The sequence below is a fragment of the Carcharodon carcharias genome, chromosome 21 (genome assembly GCF_017639515.1).
Source record: "Carcharodon carcharias isolate sCarCar2 chromosome 21, sCarCar2.pri, whole genome shotgun sequence".
NCBI lineage: Eukaryota > Metazoa > Chordata > Chondrichthyes > Lamniformes > Lamnidae > Carcharodon > Carcharodon carcharias.
In genome coordinates, this window is record NC_054487.1 from 52,814,212 (window position 1) to 52,834,782 (window position 20,571).

Genomic DNA, 20,571 nt, shown 5'->3' on the forward strand with positions numbered 1-20,571 from the left:
GTTCAGATATAATATTTGCCAAAGGTTGAAATAACAGTGCTAGAGCATACATAATATTTTAAGTTATCAATACACATTCATTACTTTAATGTCTATATTGACACTTATTATGAACAGGTTTATTATGATTATGCCAAATAAGGTTTTATAACATAAGATTTTCAAGTGTTGATTTGGGAATTGTACTTGGTAATTGATCCACTTTTCATCCCCTTTTTGGAAAGTCACCTATGGCCACCCCATGGAGAGGTCAATACAATGACACGTCTCTCTTTCTCCCGGGATGGTGACTTTCCGCCAGCGTGTCACTTAGCAGCTGGTCTGCATTCATTGACTGCTCTCCGCTGATTGGCTGAGTGGGGACAACGCCCTTCGCGTTCCAAATGACGCGCAGCCCTTACGTCGCCGTGCGTCACGACTCTCATATAAAGGACGAGGCGGGCAATCTGACGCTGACTCTGGTTAATGCAGAGATAAAATGAGTCGTTTTGGTTCGTCGTTATTTACCAGGATTATTTATTACTTTTTATTGCCGTTTGGTGATTCACATCTGGTTCCTGAAAGACGCTACAGTAAAAAGTGTTCTTCAATCGGCTGATCGGTAATATTAATCGAGTGATATTTAATAATCTGCGACGTGTCAATCCCGAGAGAGGGAGACAGGGAAATGCCGAAATCCAAGAAGCGGAACAACAAGGGAGGCGGAGGTGAGGAGATGGGGGAATGCGAGGGGGACTGAGCTTGCGCGGCGCCGCACTCCTCTCTGGGAGTTGTAGTTTGTGTTTCGTGTATGGTCCGCGGCCATTGCTGGGACGGAGGGCGCGGTGGGACTACATCTCCCAGCCTACAATGCGGGCGACGAGCTTGGCTCACCGGCGACGGGCTGGATCCAGCTGGCGGCGGCCGCTGGGCGCTCATTGTACTATAGAGCGGCCACGTGTGCTGTTGCCAGATCCTGGCGCTCAGCCCATGTTCACCGCCGGGGCCGGCCAGTGATCTGAAGTTGGCCACCTTTGGAAATGGAAACGCTGAACTACACAGCGCAGCCGGTGGTGGAGAGGCAGCCCGGCCCCCTTTAGGCGAGGCGGACATTTCCAGTAACTCGGGCGCTGGTTGCTCTTCCTAGCAACGGCCCTGGTTTCCCTCACCCACTGGCATCGGTGCCTTACACTATTATTCTGCAACAGGTGGCTCAAAGCGCGGACTGCTGTCATTTGTGACGACCATTCTCTACCGCGGGAATGCCACAAATCTGAATTCTTCTACACCCCCTCAGATTGCAAGAGATGATTAGATTGACAGATTTGAAACGTGTCTTCTCTGGCTGGGTGGTGGCACACTTGCTTCAGAGTCAGGCGGTGGCCATTCTAGGCTTTCTTAGGTAATCTAGTCTGAGACACAGTACAGATTGAGTGCCATTGTTAGAATACCATATTTTGGTTGAAAATGTTAAACTTCTGATGTGACAAAAGCTTGCAATTTTTTTAGCACCTTTCACCACCAAGAAGGTCCTGAAGCGCTGAACCGCCAATTTAATTACTTCTCTAAAGTGTGGCCTCTATTGCAAAGCGGTAATGTGCCAGTAATTTATGTACAGTGCTGTCCCACAAACAGCAGAGAACTGGAGATAATTAGTAAACCTTTTTTTAAAGTGTTGGTGGTTAAATAATAAATACTGGCCAGGAGATGGGAAATTCCCTGCTGTACCAAGTAGTGCCAAAGCACCTTTTATAGCCATTCAGGAGGATGACATTGTTTGGCATCTCATCTGAACTGAGACCTCTGTTGCAGCACTGTACTGGATTGTTTGTCTTGATTTTCTGCACAAAATGTAGGATTAAACTCTCAAACTTTGGTCAAAGTTGAAGGTGTTCCACTGAGGCACAGCTAGCAACTACTATGTGGAAGATCTTGTAACAATAGGAGCGTTTTACTTGTGTCCTCAGCCAATGCCTTGTAAATGCAGGGCTACAGAATGGATGATCTCCTTTGTCTTTTAAATGAGTAATAAGGTAAAAGCACTTGTACTGCCTCATCAATATAGGTAAATAATCGGCAAACCAAATCAGTTGCTGATTTTTATATAGACAACATCAGAATGCAGGTCAAAGTCAAGCTTAAATTTGTTCCAGCTATATTAATTACATATTGTGTTCAGTTCTTGGTGGTAGCATGCCCTGGGAGGCATTTAAGACTGAGCTGGTGCAAAGAACAACCACAAGACTGGTCCTTATGTCTGAAGACTCCACTCTATAAAAGGACCAGTGGAATGTAGCACTTTTAACTTTGACAGGTGGTGATTCACTACATGTGAAGGAAAAGTAAGTTTAGAACAATGCTTCTGTCTACACTGACAACAGGGTAAGAGACTAAGGGTTCAAATTGGTTAATGGAAAAACTTTGAGATAACTTCCCAACATCATTCTTGTGATCAATGTGCAAAATGAAAATTTCATTCAAAATGAATGAGACACCAGCCCTGGAATAATTTGAGGAAAAAGGTGAATGTGTTTTTGTTTTGTGGTTAGCAGTAGGTGAGGGGGAGTTGCAGGTCCTTTCTGGGTGAATGATCTAACATAAGATGACTAGCTTTCCTGGCCCATATCATCTGTTATGATGTTGTGAGATAGGATATTTGAAAGAACATTCAACAGAATTACTGCTTTATGAAATCAAATAAACTGTCAATTTACTGCATTGCAATTCAAAATTTATTTTTCACATCTTTTTTCACTTAACTTTTCCTCAATGACTTTTGAATCCTTTCTGGGATTTTGAGTTGTTTGCACCTTGTTGAAGTGGCTATCATGTGCCAGGCTCAAACATGTGCATTGTCACGTTAGATCAGAAGACTCAACTGCACTAAGCTGACTACATGTGCATTTTGTAATGGATACATGTCACCTTATCCTTTGTTCATAAAAAGAAAATAAAGCCTAAAAGATAACTAGTCCATAGTGTTGAACAGCATAGCCAAAGTAGTATAGAATGCAAATTAGAGAATCATGACCAAGACTCTGTAGGGCTCCACTCAGACTACACCTTACATTGTCATGTTCTTGTTGCCAAGTCAATGAGGCTGATCACTACTGGCACACTAATGAGGAAAGGTAGGAGAAACTAGTGTTTTTAGTCTGGAAAGGAGGCATCTGATCAGTGGTTATTCAATCCTATGTAATATAGGTGAGGCAGTATATCCCTGAGGCCCCCAGCACCACAGATGGCAGTTTTCAGCAATTGGTTCACTCCACATGATATCAAGAAAGAGTTGAAAGCATTGGATACTGCAAAGGCTATGGGCCCTGACAATCGTACTGAAGACTTGTTCTCCAGAACTAGCCATAGCCATGCCTCAGCTAAGCTGTGCCTGTACAGCTACAACACTGGCATCTACCTGGTAATGTGGAAAATTGCCAAGGTAGGTACTGTCCCCAAAAAGCAGGACAAATCCAACCTGGCCTATCAGTGTACTCTCCATCAGCAAAGTGATGGAAGGAATAGTCAGCAGTGCTATCATGTGGCACTTGCTGTTTGCTGATACTCTGTTTGGGATCCACCAGGGCCACTCAAATCCTGTTCTCATTATAGCCTTGATAAAAGAGCTGAAAGGTGAGTGTGACTACCCTTGACATCAAGGCAGCATTTGACTGAGTGACGTTAAGAGCCCTAGCAAAATTTGAGTCAGTAAGAATTGGGGTGGGGGTTACAGTGGAGCTCCATTTGCTGGTGTCATACCCAGCACAAAGGAGGTCAATCATCTTAGTTCCAGGGTATCACTGCAGGAGTTCCTCAGGGTAGTGTCTTAGGCCCAACCATCTTCAGCTGCTTCATCAATGATCTTCCCTCTATCATAAGGTCAGGCATGGGGATGCTTGCTGATGATTGCAGTGTTCAGCACCACTTGTGACTCCACAGATACTGAAGCAGTTCCTATCCATGTGCAGAAAGACCTGAACAACATTCAGGCTTTGGCTGATAAATGGCAAATCACAAGTGCCAGGCAATGACTATCTCCAATCCAGCAATTTCCCATTCATTGGCATTACCTTCTCTGAATTATCTCACTATCAACATCCTTTGGTGGGGGGGGTTACCATGGACCAGTCATTTAAAAAAAAAACTGGCTACAAGAGCACGTCAGAGGCTGAGAATTCTGGAGAGTAACTTGCTCACCTGACTCCCAAAGCATGTCCACCATCTGGGGCACAAGTCAGGAGGGTGATGGAATACTCTGCTTGCCTGGATGAGTGCAGCTCCAGCAACACTTTAAGCTTGACATCATCCAGGACAAAGCAGCCTGCTTGATTGGCACCCAACCTACCACCTTCAACACTCACTCCCTCCACCACCAATGCGAAGTGGCAGCAGTGTACCATCTACAAGATGCATTGCAGCAACTCACCAAAGCTCCTACGATCGCATGTTCTAAACTCTTGAACTCTACCACCTTGAAGAACATGGGCAGCAGATACATGAGAATACCACCACCTGCAAATTCCCCCTACAAGCCATGCACCACCCTGACTTTGAACTGTATTACTGTTCCTTCACTGTTGCTGGGTCAGAATACTGGAACTCCCTGCCTAACAGCTCACCACCACCTGCTCAAAGGCAATTGGGGATGGAATAAATACTGGCCTAGCCACTGATGTCCACATCCTGTGAAAGAATTTTTTAAAAATGGAAAAAGCTAACTGAATTAAGATTAGTACAAGATGACAGATTTATTCCAGCATACGTTAAGTTCATCATTAAATCTTTCTGATCGATGCATGGAATAGTACTGGAGGTGTTTTGCTCAATTACTCCATTTTAACACTTATTTCAAAATTGACTCCCAAGATTTTTCTGAGTGGATGAGCAAAGATGAACCAAATAGTTTTCTTCACTTGTACTTATGTTAAGAGACAGAAAAAATAGATATGTGCAGTGAAGGAGGAAGTATGAAAATACAGATGTAATTTTCAACTTGGCAGCCTAAAACCAATGCAGTGGGGTGTTCATTGTATAACTTGGATGGGTTCTGTAATGGGTGCCTGATTGGCACTGCCAGTTTTGTGCTCTTGGCAGTAGGTTGAAAATTGTTCCATGAAGTTTAACATTAATTAGCCTTCCTGGTTTTGTAACTCACTGCCTTGAGCAGTTTCACAGATGTTGTGCTCCCATTACTTTGAGTGCATTTTGGTGTATGCAAAATGTTAGCTTCCTTCTAACTTGTATTAATGTCCAGGATCTTCTGCTCTTTATAATTCTGCCCCACTGGGCAATGCCTTTTTTTCAGTTAGCTACTGTGGGGGAAATACTACATTAATTGGTGCCCTACTTTTGAAGTACTAGATTCACCTGTTGGAGATAATTTTTGTAAATTGTAAGTTCTCCCTTTTTGGGGGGTTATGGACTAGTAAAACACCAGATTTTCCTGCACTTAATCAAACTTCACCCACCATTTCCACTTAAATAGGGTCTAGCAATGGAAAATTATTGTACATGTCATAAGATAATCAAACACGTGTTTACTTGAGACTACAAGCAAATGTAAAAGCTTTGTATGAGATTCTTATGATTGGGCAACGCTAGATACTGTCAATTATTGACAATGAAAATCTGATTCCATGACACATGAACATTTAGTTTGGCTAGTCTATTAGGGTTATATTTTGTTCTGTCCTTGAAGGATGTTTGTTGTATTTTGTCCAGGTGGTGTTTGATTAAATCCATTGGCATTCAGTCGGCTGAGATCCAAATAGTCCTGAATTATTTGAAGTCTGATTCTGTTTTTGATTATCAAAAATAGAACATGAAAAATGCTGGAGTGGAGAAGGGTTTTGGGGGTGAGGTAAGTTGCTGAATGGGAGGATAAATGAGATGATGGCTGATCTGTATTCTATCTCCCATTTGTCTTGGTTCTATATCCATTAATATCCTTGGCAAGCAAAAATGTTACAAAGTTTCCTTTTCAAATCCAATGTTGAATTTGATTTGTATTATGATCATTGTTCCCTGACGGATTATTGAACTTTTATCCAAGCCTGCCTCATTATTCATTACCCACATATCTTTAGTGGACTTGAGAAATTCACTACCTTGAGCCACACCATGTTCTAGTACAGCTAATGCCATGAACTTGCATCTTATCTCAATATGACCCATTGTGTGGGAGGCCTGTATGTGACACTGATTATATTAGTAAAGCTATACTGTATGTTGCAGAGGTGTTTCCCTGTTTGACTTTGTGGATTATATTTGCTACTGGGCTGATTTTAGATGAGAAATCTCTTTACAATTATTGTAAGGGTACTTGATGACATTTCAGCAATTTTTTTTCCTGTTTACTAAGTTGCCATAAAAGAAATGACATGCAAGTTCTAAAACTATGATCAGCTCGTTTTTTTTATTCTGATGTGTAGTGATGTAGGTTTAAGGAAGTGCTTCCCTTAAAAGGGAGAGATTGCAGTGACAATTTGTTTGTCCTGAACTAAATGGTGCCAGATGTCTCAAGGGCCGGGTTGTGTGGAGAATAATGTTGACAACTAATGGTCAGTGTCAATACCCATCTGAAACTGACCACACAATGTCAGGCCTGTACAGATTAGCATGAAAATCCTGAACTTGTGATCTGCCACTCAATTCTCTGTCACTGGCTGTGCTGTGACCCACCAACCCCAGAGCCAGCAATTATTGAACTCAGAACTTCAACTTGTCTGCTCCCATGTTGCTGTTCGAAACCCCAGAAAGTTGCATCTGGTTCACTTAATTATTAAAAACTCAGTTACATCTGTGATTAATGACATTCGACAAATGGCTGAACTGGCCATGAAAAAGTAGACTACTAAATGATAAATTGAAAACATTTAGTTGAAGAAATCTTTCAGAATATTTTAGCTTCTGTCTTCACCCTGTTTTGGTTTCATGGTTGAAACGTAGAAAAAAGCAGGAATAGGTCATGAGGCCCTTCAAGCCTACTCTGCCATACTCCTGCTCTCTCCCCAAACCCTTTGCCTTTATAGAGTCTAGAAATCTATTTCCTCACTATTCAAAGGCTCTGTGGAAAATCCTTTTAATGTGATTGACTGCTTGGACAGCTTGATGATATCAGTGAGTTTCATGCTGGGAGTTCTGTGGTCAAGAATGCTGTGATCTGTTTCAGTATCCCTGAAATGCTTCCTAGAATGAACATTAGATCTCCATTAAATCTTCTCTTCCTTAACCGAGGTTTTCCACCCACGGTCGTTGACAGGGCCCTCAACCGTGTCTGGCCTATCTCCCGCGCATCCGCCCTCACGCCTTCTCCTCCCTCCCAGAAACATGATAGGGTCCCCCTTGTCCTCACTTATCACCCCACCAGCCTCCGCATTCAAAGGATCATCCTCTGCCAACTCCAGCACGATGCCACCACCAAACACATCTTCTCTTCACCCCCCTGTCGGCATTCCGTAGGGATTGTTCCCTCTGGGACACCCTGGTCCACTCCTCCATCACCCCCTACTCCTCAGCCCCCACCTATGGCACCTCCCCATGCCCACGCAAAAGATGCAACACCTGCCCCTTCACTTCCTCTCTCCTCACCGTCCAAGGGCCCAAACACTCCTTTCAAGTGAAGCAGCATTTCACTTGCATTTCCCCCAACTTAGTCAACTGTATTCGTTGCTCCCAATGTGGTCTCCTCTACATTGGAGAGACCAAACGTAAACTGGGTGACCGCTTTGCAGAACACCTGCGGTCTGTCTGCAAGAATGACCCAAACCTCCCTGTCGCTTGCCATTTTAACACTCCACCCTGCTCTCTTGCCCACATGTCTGTCCTTGGCTTGCTGAATTGTTCCAGTGAAGCCCAACGCAAACTGGAGGAACAGCATCTCATCTTCCGACTAGGCACTTTACAGCCTTCCGGACTGAATATTGAATTCAACAACTTTAGGTCTTGAACTCCCTGCTCCATCCCCACCCCCTTTTCTGTTTCTTCCCCCTTCCTTTTGTTTTTTTCCAATAAATTATATAGATTTTTCTTTTCCCACCTATTTCCATTATTTTAAAATCTTTTCTGCTCCCCCACCCCCACTAGAGCTATATTTTGAGTGCCCTACCATCCATTCTTAATTAGCACATTCGTTTAGATAATATCACCAACTTCAACACCTATGTGTTCTTTTGTCTGTGACATCTTTTGATGATCTGCTTCTATCACTGCTTGTTTGTCCCTACAACCCCCCCCCCCCCACACACACACACACACACACACACACACACACACACACACACACACACACACACACACACACACCTTAAACTAGCTTATTACACCCCTTTCCTTGGAATCACCTAGTTCTGTTGAAGGGTCATGAGGACTCGAAACGTCATCTCTTTTCTTCGCCGCCGATGCTGCCAGACCTGCTGAGTTTTTCCAGGTAATTCTGTTTTTGTATTAGATCTCCAGTCTTAATTTGGACACATCCTTGATTTGCGGCTACAAACTGGACCAGTCGTGACTCATACTGAGGGGACTTATAATATTTGTGGGTCAATGCGTCTGCTGTTAGCATAAATGCTGAGATCCCGTTTGGGTCCCAACTTCTCATGGCAGCTGAAGTAAAATATTGGTTCCTTGATATCTTGCTGCTTTTGGCCAATGGGTATCATAGTTTAAGCTTGGTTTGCCATTAATAGTTGCTTATTTTCTGCTCGAATGGGCAACAAATGCTGGCCTTGTCAGTGATACATCCTATCAACAGATTCTTTAAAAAGTAATCACCAGTCAGCATATTTTTTGAGCTGTAATGGTCTATCGTAACCCTGCAGATTATGCAGCAAAATGTGTGGAAAGGTGATAGTGTTGATCACCCTCACTTAATGCCTTGTCTCAAAAATGCAAGCGATAAAAAACACTTGCTGCATTAAGTAAATTACTTTGGCAAGAATTCGTGAATGCCTGGCAGCTGACTTGCTGTTTGTGGTAAGGGAGTAAAATGTTGTATATTTTCAGGAGACATTTTGGTTTGGCAGAAACACTAACTTGCAGAATGTGATTGTATATGGAAAATAACTACCTTTGATTTGAAATGTAAATAACCACCTGTGAATTGTTAATTTAAATAATTTGTTTTTTTGATGTGAACAGAACGTATTGTACAATAATGCTTGCCAGCACTGCAAGTTTTGTGTGCAGCTAGCTTTATTAAAGTTGTAACTCCAACGTAATTATGCAGGAGTTTTTTCTGCAATGTTGGCTCTCCCCAGACCTTGTGAAAGTTGATGCAAATATTTTATTTTTGCTATCTCTTGGATTATATTTTGCAAGGACTTGACCTCTTTACAACTCGATGCTAGAAATGTGTTGTAGGTCATAATGGTCAGAATTTTGCCATAAGGAAGGTTGTGCAGTGTAGGAGCATGTGCATTGTGCCGTTGAGTGGGTGTGTAAATAAATGCTGTTCGCTAAGTTCTGGATACTGTTGCTATGATTGGTAATGAGCACTTGGCCATGAACTATTTGAGTAAAGATAAAACCTCATGATCTCCCAGGATTACTGTTGTGACACTGTAAGTTTGAGGATAGCATTGTTGGAAATGTGGCTCTTCTCAGCTAATGTTGGTGTTATTAGAGAGGTTCACTGTCATCAAAAATAATGGATTAGGCAAACTTGAAATTTGGGCAAAGGTGTTGTGCTGTTTCAGTACTGGTTGTGACACCCCTGTGGCTTATCGGTGCCAACTTTGCATGGCTTCTGGCTTAATTTGGGTAGTTAAAAGTTACACTGCATTAGATTGTTTCTATTCTTAGGCTATCAGTATTGCTTTGAACTAAGAGTGGCTGGGTTTCTTGAAGCAACAACAGTTCAGCTCCACAAGATCCAATAGCTGTTGAGCTTCTTGTTCTACTCCAGATGAGGAAACATCTCATTCCTATTGCAGTGTGCTGCTCCTTTGTTTTTCACTAATCTGTGTTGTATTCATGTGGAGTGGAATAAAGGGAGATGATGGCCTAGTGGTCTCCTTTTTAAGACATGAGAATTTTTTCTTGAGGGCTGTTAGTCCATGGAATTGTCTCCCCCAGAAAGCGATAGCGACTGGGTCATTGAATTTATTCAAGGCCGAGTTAGATTCCTGATAGACAAGGGAGTTGAGGGTTACGGGTGAGGTGGGTGAGCAAACAAAATGGAGTTGAGACCACAACCAGATCATCAATGATAGCAAATAACAGAGCAGGCTCAAAGGGCTGAATGGCATACTCTTCCTAAGGCCTATGTTCCTGGTGGTAATGTCGCTGGACTAGTAATACCATAGCCCAGACTAATACTCTGGGAACATGGTTTCAAATCCCACTGTGACAGCTGGTGGAATTTAACTTCAGTTAATAAATCTGGAACCTAAAGAAGGAAATCTGCTGGCCTCCAGGTCCATAGCATTGTGGTTAACTATTAAATGATCTCTGGAATGGCAGCTTAAGCCCAATTAGGGATGGGCAACAGGATGCCCATTACCCATAAAAGGATGAAAAAGCTATGGCAGCATAGACATGCTGTTACCTGAGGAGCAAGAAACAGTAGTGGTGAATAGTTGGTTGGTTTAACAAAAGCTATATAGCAGGGTTTCTTAATGTGGGTTCTAGGACTACTACTTCCCTCATATGTTAATGACTTGTACTTGGGTGCACAGGTCACCTGCAAGTTTTGAAATTGTACCAATTTGGGAGTATTGTGAACTTTGAAGATAATCAATTTCAGGAGGATAAAGACTTGTGGAATTGTTGGGGATAAGATATGTGATAGATGAAATTTAATGCAGAAAAGTATGAAATGATTTTTGTTGGAGGAAAAAATAGAAACTAAGGGTATGTGGAAATGAGGACCTGGGGTCATAGGTGCATAAATCATTTGTAAGTAATAGAGCAAGCGGTTTAAAAGTCTACATGGGATTCTGGGCTTGACAGAGGCAGAATACAAGAGCAAGCAATTTATTATGAGCCTTTGTAAAGCAGTGGTTCAGTCAAATTCAAAACGTGGGTGAAAGGCAAAGACCTAATGTTTGGGTCACGATCATGTAGGTGAGAAGGCTGGGTGGAAATAGTGGTTTAAGTGACAAGATTGTGTTGTAAGACCTGTAGGTTATAGGTTGAAGGAGATGACAAATTTGAAGGCTAGTTGAAATCTGAATTTATATTGGCTTTGTAATATTTAATTGTATGCTGAATTCATGTATATTGCAGATGCAATAATGCTTGAATTTTGAAAATCAATTTTGTTTCATGACTCATTAAGAAATCACATTGTAAACTCTTAAAGAAACCAATTCCCAAAGCACCTAAATTATTTTAAATCTCCTCTGTCTGAAAACAATGAAGTACTGCTCTTGGAGGATTCTTGTTTGTATAGCCTATTGCAAGCCATAAGGCTTAAGTGAATTAATTTTAAGTTTAATCACTGATTGTAGGCAAATGCAGCCTTTATGCACAGCAAGATTCCATAAACAGCAAACAAGATAAATCACCAGTTAATCTCTTGACCGACAAATGTTGGCTAGTAGATTGAAAACACTCCCCCGCTCTTCGAGTGTTGCCACAATATTTTTACATCCACTTGAACAGTGAAATGGGGGCTGGGGGTGGACGTTCAGTTTAATGAGAGTTCTTCTGACAATGCAGCACTTCCTTGGTATTACAGTGACATGTCATTAGATTATGTGCTCGTTCTGGATTGAGTTTTGAATTCTGCATTTGAATCGAGGCAAGAGTTCCATCAGAATTCAGGTTCTAAATTTTAATTGAATTGGATATAGGAATAACATTGGAGCTCAATTGCCCAACCTTGCCGATGGGGCAATTTTCATGGATTCCAGAGGAGAGATTCTTTTCCAACACTTAACCTTGACCCATAACCAGTCTTGATTAGCTTTTAGCTAATATTTTTCCCCCCCCAAATCTGGGTAGTCAGGTACTGATGAAATTGGGTAGAAAGGTTTTTGTGTATGGTCAAGAGATGCTAATTTGCATAAAATGTTTCATAAATGTGGTATATTACTACAACATTCTTTAATTTGTTGACTGGGGAGCTGTCTGACAAATTTGTATAACAAGGCTTCTTTTAATAGCACCTTCCAAACCTACATCCTCTACCACCTAGAAGGGCAGGAGGCATGTGGGAACGCCCCCAGCATGTTCTCCCTCCAAGTGAGACAATCCTGACTGGGAATTTTGTTGTTCCTTCACTGTCACTGGGTCAAAAAGTTCCCTTTCTATGCCGCTGGCTGCATCTACACCAGATGGATTGCAGCAGTTCAAGAACGTGGGCTTGCCACCACCCCTGAAGAGCAATAGCTGCTGGTCTTGCCAGCCACACACTCAACTGAAAAACAAATGAAAAAACATGGAATATGGTGAATCCTAGTAATCTGATTAGAGATGCACAATAGAATTTCCTTTCATTCAACATTTATCAAATTACATAGTTTGCTAACCAGTTTTTTTTGTGATTTCCTTTTTAAATATATAAGGATTTTAACTATCAGATGTGTATTCTGTAGTGCTTATTAGAGAAGTGATTTTCAATTTTTGGACACTAACCAATTATTTCTCCCCCCCCCATTTGCAGGTAGACAGCACCAAGCAGTGCAGCCTTTCAGTGATGAGGATGCATCCATTGAAACAATGAGCCGCTGCAGCAGCTTTAGTGATTCAACCAGCTTGGCTGATGAAGGTAGAGTAATTGATCAAAGAATGGAACTATTGGTGGTCCTTCTGTTCAGGCTTGCTATAAAGATCCAATATCCATCATAAGTAGCTGCAACTGCTGCAATTATTTCATGTTTTCCAGGGCAGGCAACATGACATTTGCTTCAAGTAGATAAAGATTCTGAACTAATGTTTGGAAACAATATTCGTTGTGCAAGTGATCGGCCTGTGGTACAGGCTGCCTTAAGAGACTATGGAAGCAGTTAGTATGCATTTATTTAAATGCAAATTAGATGGATCTCTTTCAGATAACATTTTGGCATTACTGTTATGAGCAATTTAAGACTTGGCACATGGGAGGCAGAATGCTTTTGAGAAGAAAGTGACTTTGGAACTGTGGTTTGCAAAGCTCTCCACTAAGTGTTTTTCTGGTTTTATATCTGGGCCTTTTGTCTACCTACTGTAATCAACATGAAGTTGCTAATCATAGCAATCAATCTTATCTTTCTATTATGCAACTATCAGGATGGTAAAAGGCAGACTAGATGGACCTAGGGTAGCAATTTGGGTAGTGATAACCAATGTGCCAGGAAGGGACAGAGCATAGAAACTTAAGACTGCATGCACAGAAGGCCAGAGATTTGCAAAAAATGATACAGTTAAAGACTCTGTGTCTGAATGCAGCAGCTTTTGTAACAAAATGGATAAATTGTTAACACAAATATGTATGTCGAGCTATTACAGCAAAATGGTAAACAAGGCTGGGACCTGAATATTGAAGAGCATTTGACTTTTTGGAATGACAGTAGCTAGGAAAAGGTGGTGGGATAGCTCTTGTCTAATTAAGGGTGACAGTACATTAGTGAGATGACCTTGGCTTGAAAGACCAAGATGTAGAATCTGTTTGGGTACAGATAAGAAATAAAGGTAAGAGGTCACTTGGAGTAGTTTATAGGCCCCTAGCTATAGTTACACTGTAGGACAGTAAATGGGAAGAAATAAATGGGGTGAGTAAAGGAACTGCAATAATCATGGGTGATTTTAATCTACACATGGATTGACGGAGATAGCCTGGAAAATGAGTTGATTAGTGTATTTCTTAAAGCAGTACATTTTAGTGCCAACCAGGGAACAGGCAATTTTAGACCTGGTAGCCTGCAATGAGACAGGATTAATCAATAAACCTTTGTAGTAAAGGAGCCCCTAGGTGACAGCGACCTTAACTTAATGAGTTTCACTTTGTTTGAAAGTGAGAAGTGTGGGTCAAAGACCATTGTTTTAAAACTAAATAAAAGTTATAAGGATGTGAAAGCAGATTTCACTAAAGTGAACTGGGGAAACTAGATAACAGGTTTAGTCAAAGGGGAATCGTGTTTAACTAATTTTAATATTCTTTGAGGAAGTAACAAGCAACATGGATGAAGGGGAACCTGTAGAAGTAAAACTTGGATTCCCAAAAGGGCTTTTGATAAGGTGTCACATTAATGGTTTCTACACAATTAGAGCTCATGGTGTAGTGGGCAGGAAGCATAGAGTCTGGATAAGTGCGTCCTTTTCAGGTTGGCAAGCTGTAACTATTGGAGTGCCACAGGGATCAATGTTAGGGTCTCAACTGTTTACAATCTACATCAATGACTTAGATGAAGGGACTGAGTGTATGGAGCTAAATCTCTTGATGACACCAAGATAACTAGGAAAGTAAGTTGTCAGGAGGTTTAGAATCTGCAAAGGGATATAGACATATTCAGTGAGTGGGTAAAAATAATTGGCAGATGGAGCATAATGCGGGGAAAAGGTGATCTTGTCCAATTTGGTAGGAAGATTAGGGAAGCAGTATACTATTTTAAATGTACAGATTGCAGAAGGGCCTGAGTGTCCTGTATGGAGGTACAGCAAGTGATTAGGAAGGCAAATGGAATCTGTTTAATGGAGTGGAATATCAATGTGGGGGAAAGTTTTACTGCAGCTATACAGGATCCTGATGAAACTACATCAGTGGTAATGTACAGTTTTGGCCTCCTTACTTGAAAAAGGTTCTTGTTAGAAGCAGTTCAGAGATGGCTCCCTAGACTGATTCCTGGGATGGAGGAGTTGTCTTGTGAAAGGCTGGGCCTGTATCTTTTGGAGTTAAGGAGAATGAGGGGTGTTCTTATGGAATGATATAACTTGATAGGGGTGGATACTGGGAAGATGCTTCATCTTGTGGGAGAAACTAAAACTCTGACATAGCTTAAAAGTAAGAGGTCTCTATTTAAGACATAGATGAGGAGGATTTCTGAGGCTCATTAGGCTGTGGATTTCTCTTCCTCAGCAGTGGAAGCTGGGTCATTGAATTTATTTAAGGTTGAGCTAGATTTTTGACCGACGAAGGAGTCAAGGGTTATGGTGGCAGACAGGAAAGGTGTTGAGACCACAGTCAGATCAGCCATGATTTTATTAAATGGCAGAGCAGGCTTGAAGGGCAGAATGGCCTACTGGTACTATGTTCCTATGACCTTGTTTTGCTAACCAGTTCCTGTGCTCTACATGATTGTGATTGGGATTGTAATTCAATCCTGAAATAAACAGTTAAATGTTGTACTGTGATTGCAGTTTCTGAAGTAGCTCGATGCAGATAGTACATTCATGAGGGCTTTTTTCCATTTTTGTAACATTGGGTGAATGTTGGCACATGCAATTGGGTGGATTGAGTTGAAGTGCATTATTAACATTTTTTAAAATTCGAACTATGACCCCAAACTGCCTATTTCCAGGTACTGCAGGGGCATGACAATCCATTCCCAGGAGGCAGGTTGGCAAGTTAAATGTTTGAGACTGGCAGCTTCTGTTTCAACTTGCTTTGCAGTTGTTAAATTGGGCAGCTGAGCTTCAAGTCTCAAGAAATCTCTCAGTTGAAGTGAGGCAAGGGCAGCATTGGGGATACAATACTGCTTCTGGGCTAGGTGGGCTGCCTCCCAAACTTCCTTAACCGCCCCCCCCCCCCCCCCCCCCCCCCCTCCCTTCCAGGGATCAAACCTTTGGTCCTGTGGGCTTGCTTCAAAGTGCTCCGCATCCAACTGGAACAAAGCCTGTCTTTCAGGCAGGGAACCTGTCTGGTTCGAAAGATGCATGCTATGGAGAAACTTTGTCTGTAACTCCCTTTCCCAGCACCCTCTAATGTAAAAACTTGTCCCTGGTGATATCCAGGCTACTGTTCTAAAAGAAATTGGATATTGTATCTTGAATTGGTTAATTGATTGATCAATGTTTTCAACCAAGTCATACTGTCATTTGGCTCAGTGTCTGCCAGTTCTGAGAAATCCAGTCAGTCCCATTCTCCACTGTATCCTTGTTGCCTTGGAAGTTTATTTCCCTAAAGCGCCTATTCAATTTTCCTTGGAAATCATTAATTTATCCCACACATCCAACGCACCCCCCCCCAACCAACCAACCAACCAAACTTCCTTTATTTCTTGTCCAAAACCTTAAATCTGTCCCCTAGTCCTTGTATCATCAGGTCATGGGAAATTTTTATTTGTCTAACTTACCTAAACCTGTTATAATCTTGTACATCACTAAGATCTCTGCCCAATTTTTAGTCCAAGGAGAACAAACCCAGTTTCTCCAACCTAATCTTGTGGTTAAATTCTCTTACCCTGTACACCACCTCTGCAACCTCCCAAGGGCCTTCACATACTTCCAAAAGTGTGGTGACTCAAACAGGATGCAATATTCTAGTTGTGGGATCTTTATAAAAGTTCAGCATAACTTCTTTGCTTTTGTGCTCAATACATCCTGTGTAGCCATATCCCAAATACCTTGTTATTCACTGCCTCAATATCTTCTGCCATCTTCAAAGATCTATGCACATGAGCCACCAGGTCCCTCTTTCCCTGCACACTCTTTAGGACCATGACATTAAGTATATATTGCCTCACTATTGCTACTGCTGAAATGTATCATATCTCACTTCTCTATTAAATTCCATCTGCCGCTGGCCTGACTGTTCTGCTAGCATATCTATGACCTGTTACAGGTGGTTGGGATGTTCTCACTTAATCGCACCTCCATTTGGTAAATTTTGAAATTTTTCTCTATCCCAATATCTGAGTCATTTGTGTATATCAAAAAAAGCATTGGTTCCAGTGCTAAATCTTGTGGAAAACCATTGTCTGTCATCCCCCAGTATATGAAACAATCCAAGGCTTGCTGTTTTCAGACAATTTTTTTAATGCAAGTTGATACTGGCCCTCCTATTCCATGAGCCTCTTTGATAACCAGTCACCTGTGTAGTATTTTGTCAACATTTTCTTAAAATCCTTATAGACAATATCCACTGCATTGCCTTCATCAGCCTTCTGTTATTTATCCATAAACTCAAATAGAATCTGCCTTTTTTCAAATCTGTGCTGGTTCTTCATGATTAACTTAATTTTCCAAGTGCCTGTAAATTTTGTCCCTGTTATTCTTTTTCAAACTTTACCCACTACTGATTAAACTGAGCAGCCTTTGTGACCAGAAATGTTCTTCCACCCTTTCTTAAACAAGTCACATTTGCACCTTTCCAAATCTGAGACTTAACCTGCCCTGTGGGAAATTTGAGGATTATGGCAAGCCCTTCTGCTATTTCCAGCCCCCACTAGCCTTGGCAACCTGTGATGCAAGCCATCCAGATAGCCAGCCTTTTCAGTACACCCTTCCCCTCGATTTTTCACCAAACCATTACTTCTACATGTCTACTTCTGCCAATATTTTGTTATTCCTGCCTTGCCTGGTACCTTTATGCATGTGTCACCTTCTTTGTCCCTAATAGCGCACACCCTGCTTCTTTTTACCAGTTTACTAATTCCATGCTGGTAGACAATTTTTGAGTTACCTTTCATGTTAACTGCAATTCTACTCTGCCTTATTTTCCTTTACACTTCCCCTTGTAATTGTATCACGCTTGCATTTGGCCTGGTTCTTTCACCTAATGTGCATCTTGCACACTCTCTCTTCATCCAAGGAGCCCTAGTTTTGGTTCCCCCTAGTTTTTTGGGTTCCCTGGGTTTCCCTTTCTTTGGAATGTACTTAGCCTGTGCCTGTAACATCTCTTCCTTAAAGGTCACCCATTGTTCCTTTGTGGTTTTTGATCATCTCAAAAATTCTTGAGGTAACTCTGCAAGTGCAATTGAATTCCTAAGTATCCCAACAACTTCAACTCCAAACAGGTTCCACATCTTAATATTACTATTGATTTCCACTCCTCCAGTTCCTGCATCTTTATTCCTTATTCAATTACATACAAATTCCACATGGACATTGCAGCCATCCAATTTATTCAACTTGAACTGCAATCATGGCTAGGCTGCACTAATTTTTGGATCCTGAGATTCTCCAGTTCACAGTAACTTTTTTAAACTAGTGGAGCCACACTGGGAGCAGCTGTTGAAAATTTGTCAATTCTCTATTTAATGGAAAGCAAAGTCAGGAAATTATTTTGTTGGATTTTTGCCTATCAAGATCCTGGTGGAGCAGGTCACTGATCATTGACTATAATATCTCCTTGGTGAAATTAACATGACTTCAGTAAGAGTATTTTATTTTACACATTCAATCAGCAGCGTCGACATTTGACTACAAACTATCCATGAGCATTACTTAATGACCAAAATGGCAACTTGCCCTCTAACCTAAAAGCAATCTGTCTTCCAGTGGTTGACGATGTTGATGAAGAAGCAAGCCAAGAGGATTATGAATATAAACTGAGAGGACTTATTGACAGCACTCTTGATAAAAGGTGAACTCACCCTTGCATCATTGTGACTTAAGTCTTCATGCTTAATTTTTGTCACAGGTAGAAGCTGATTTATTTTCTAAGCAGTAATTAGTTTAACATTTAGATTATAGCTTCAGCAGTTTAGCCTATTCTGTGGTAGGACTCAAACTCGAGCCTCACACTCTTTTTACGGTGAATTAAATATCAGTTGGAACCTGTCTGGGGAGGAACTAAAGAGAAGTGGGTGTTGCCCCACCCCACTCCCTAAAAGTAAGTAGGTGAGCATTCAATTAATTTGTATTGATCACTCAGATCAGTGGTACTGATGCTTACTGCTGAATTTATGACAAAAGATTAAAGGACACAGAATTAGTGACATGTACTACCTCTTAGTTTCAACATTAAAATGCAGATATTGGGTGTACTGATTTCTAGATCTGCAACCAGACCAGTTGTTATTTCTTAAATCCCTTAGTGAACTTGTCATTGTGAAGACTTAAGTTTGCTTGGGTCATACAGTATTCCAGTCTGGCTGCGTTACTGAAATAGCTTGAAATTTTGAATTCTTGAGAATTTATCAGCTGGTAACTTACATGTGGAGTGTGATACTTATTTTTCCTTCCAGAGTCTCTCAGGTGACACCCAAGGTTGACTTCCTTATGGGGAAGTAAATGACTTCTGTAGTACCATTTGAGTTTAATGCTATGATTATACCCAACAGTACTGTGTATTAATGTTCCAACAGGCATTGCTACAACTTTCATAAGGATATTGTAGAACTCAAATGTTTTTCACTAAACTGCATATAATTGCTTCAACAGTGCAAAGGTCAGATTGTCTGCTCTAGAGGGACTAAAGTCTGCCTTCTCTTCTAAAATCCTTTATGATTTTATCCTGGAAAGAAGGGTGACCTTAACAGACAGCATTGAACGCTGTCTGAAAAAAGGTAATTGATACAGGGATTCCTAATTTTTCTGTTAAGCAAGGTGATGTTTGAAGAAATCAAAGTTGGCTGTCTCCTATTTAAGATCAGTGGTAATCTTAACACTGATTATAACATAACTAGTACAACATTGTTAACTGAGCTTTTGAGTTTGGCACTTGGCATAAAACTATAAGCCTTTTTCAGTTTAGTTACTGATGATTGTGTAATTGTTTTGCTCCTGTAACCGTTGCGGTAATAGTATTTATTGGTATAATTATAAAAATGGTGCCCAAACTACAGTTAACTTGGTAAATACACAGCTCAGCTGCTGCTACTAATGAGGTTGATGTGAAACAATAACTGACCCTTTTTTTTAACCATGTAAAGGAAAAAGTGAAGAACAATGTATTGCTGCCCACGTTGCTTCTCTTCTTTGCATTCAGCTGGGATCTAGCATTGAAAGTGAAGAGGTCTTCAAAAGTTTGAGGCCCATTTTCAAGACCATCCTTTTTGATGAATCAGTCAGTGTACAGACACGGAGAGCTGTAAGTAGACTTTGTTTTTGAATGTCTGTTAGGTAATTATCTTCTCTGTTACTAACCTGCACTTTTTTGCTTTCCTTCAAGTGTGCTACCAGTTTGGCTGTTTGCTGCTATGTTGCAGCTGATGATATTGAGGTGAGCATACCTGTAGCTTTACTAAAAAATGGTGCAAAGTAGATCTTTAAAGAATGTTGCAAGAAACTTACAGTACCAAATTGATTACCAACAGGATCTGCATTTGACAATGACCTACCTTGAGACTGTCTTCACTACATCTTATCAAAAGGAGGATCAGACAGATTGTTTTCACAGCACCCAAACTACAACTCTGGGCATCAGCACTTTGGTAGCATGGACATTGCTGCTAACCATTTGTCCACCCTCATTAATGAAGAAAATATTTCAAACGTATGTTCACTCAAATGCAGTAGTTTAATGATACATTTACCTGGATTAAGTAAGCAAAAAAATTGTCCTGTGTACCCTAGATGAATTAATTCTGTGTAGGGAATCTTGCCTTCCAGCTGATGGTTTAAAATCAGCCAGCCAAGAATATCAATTATTTTGTTCCTAGACTTGATTGTTTTGCATGCTGGTAATAACATTTGGAATTATCTCAGTTACTCATTCCTGATGTAGGACAATCATGTGTATAGTTAACATTCTTCTGAATATTATTGGTTGATTTTGGTTTAGTAAATATT

General features: G+C 41.0%; 1 protein-coding gene across 4 annotated transcripts in view; it reads left to right on the top strand.

Moving 5' to 3' along the window:
• Positions 1–423: 423 nt before the first annotated feature.
• Positions 424–20,571, top strand: part of ifrd1 (interferon-related developmental regulator 1) — a 31,191-nt gene continuing 11,043 nt past the window's right edge. Inside the window, exons 1-7 of one of the 4 annotated variants that reach the window (XM_041215944.1) lie at positions 424–707; positions 12,584–12,688; positions 18,337–18,421; positions 19,222–19,346; positions 19,713–19,870; positions 19,952–20,002; positions 20,097–20,275. In XM_041215944.1, coding sequence (XP_041071878.1) covers positions 668–707; positions 12,584–12,688; positions 18,337–18,421; positions 19,222–19,346; positions 19,713–19,870; positions 19,952–20,002; positions 20,097–20,275 — 743 coding nt within the window. In that variant the 5' untranslated portion in view covers positions 424–667. Of the gene's footprint in view, positions 708–1,360; positions 1,382–8,897; positions 8,950–12,583; positions 12,689–18,336; positions 18,422–19,221; positions 19,347–19,712; positions 19,871–19,951; positions 20,003–20,096; positions 20,276–20,571 lie in introns of those variants that run through there. The other 3 variants (XM_041215946.1, XM_041215947.1, XM_041215945.1) reach the window with 3 other exon arrangements.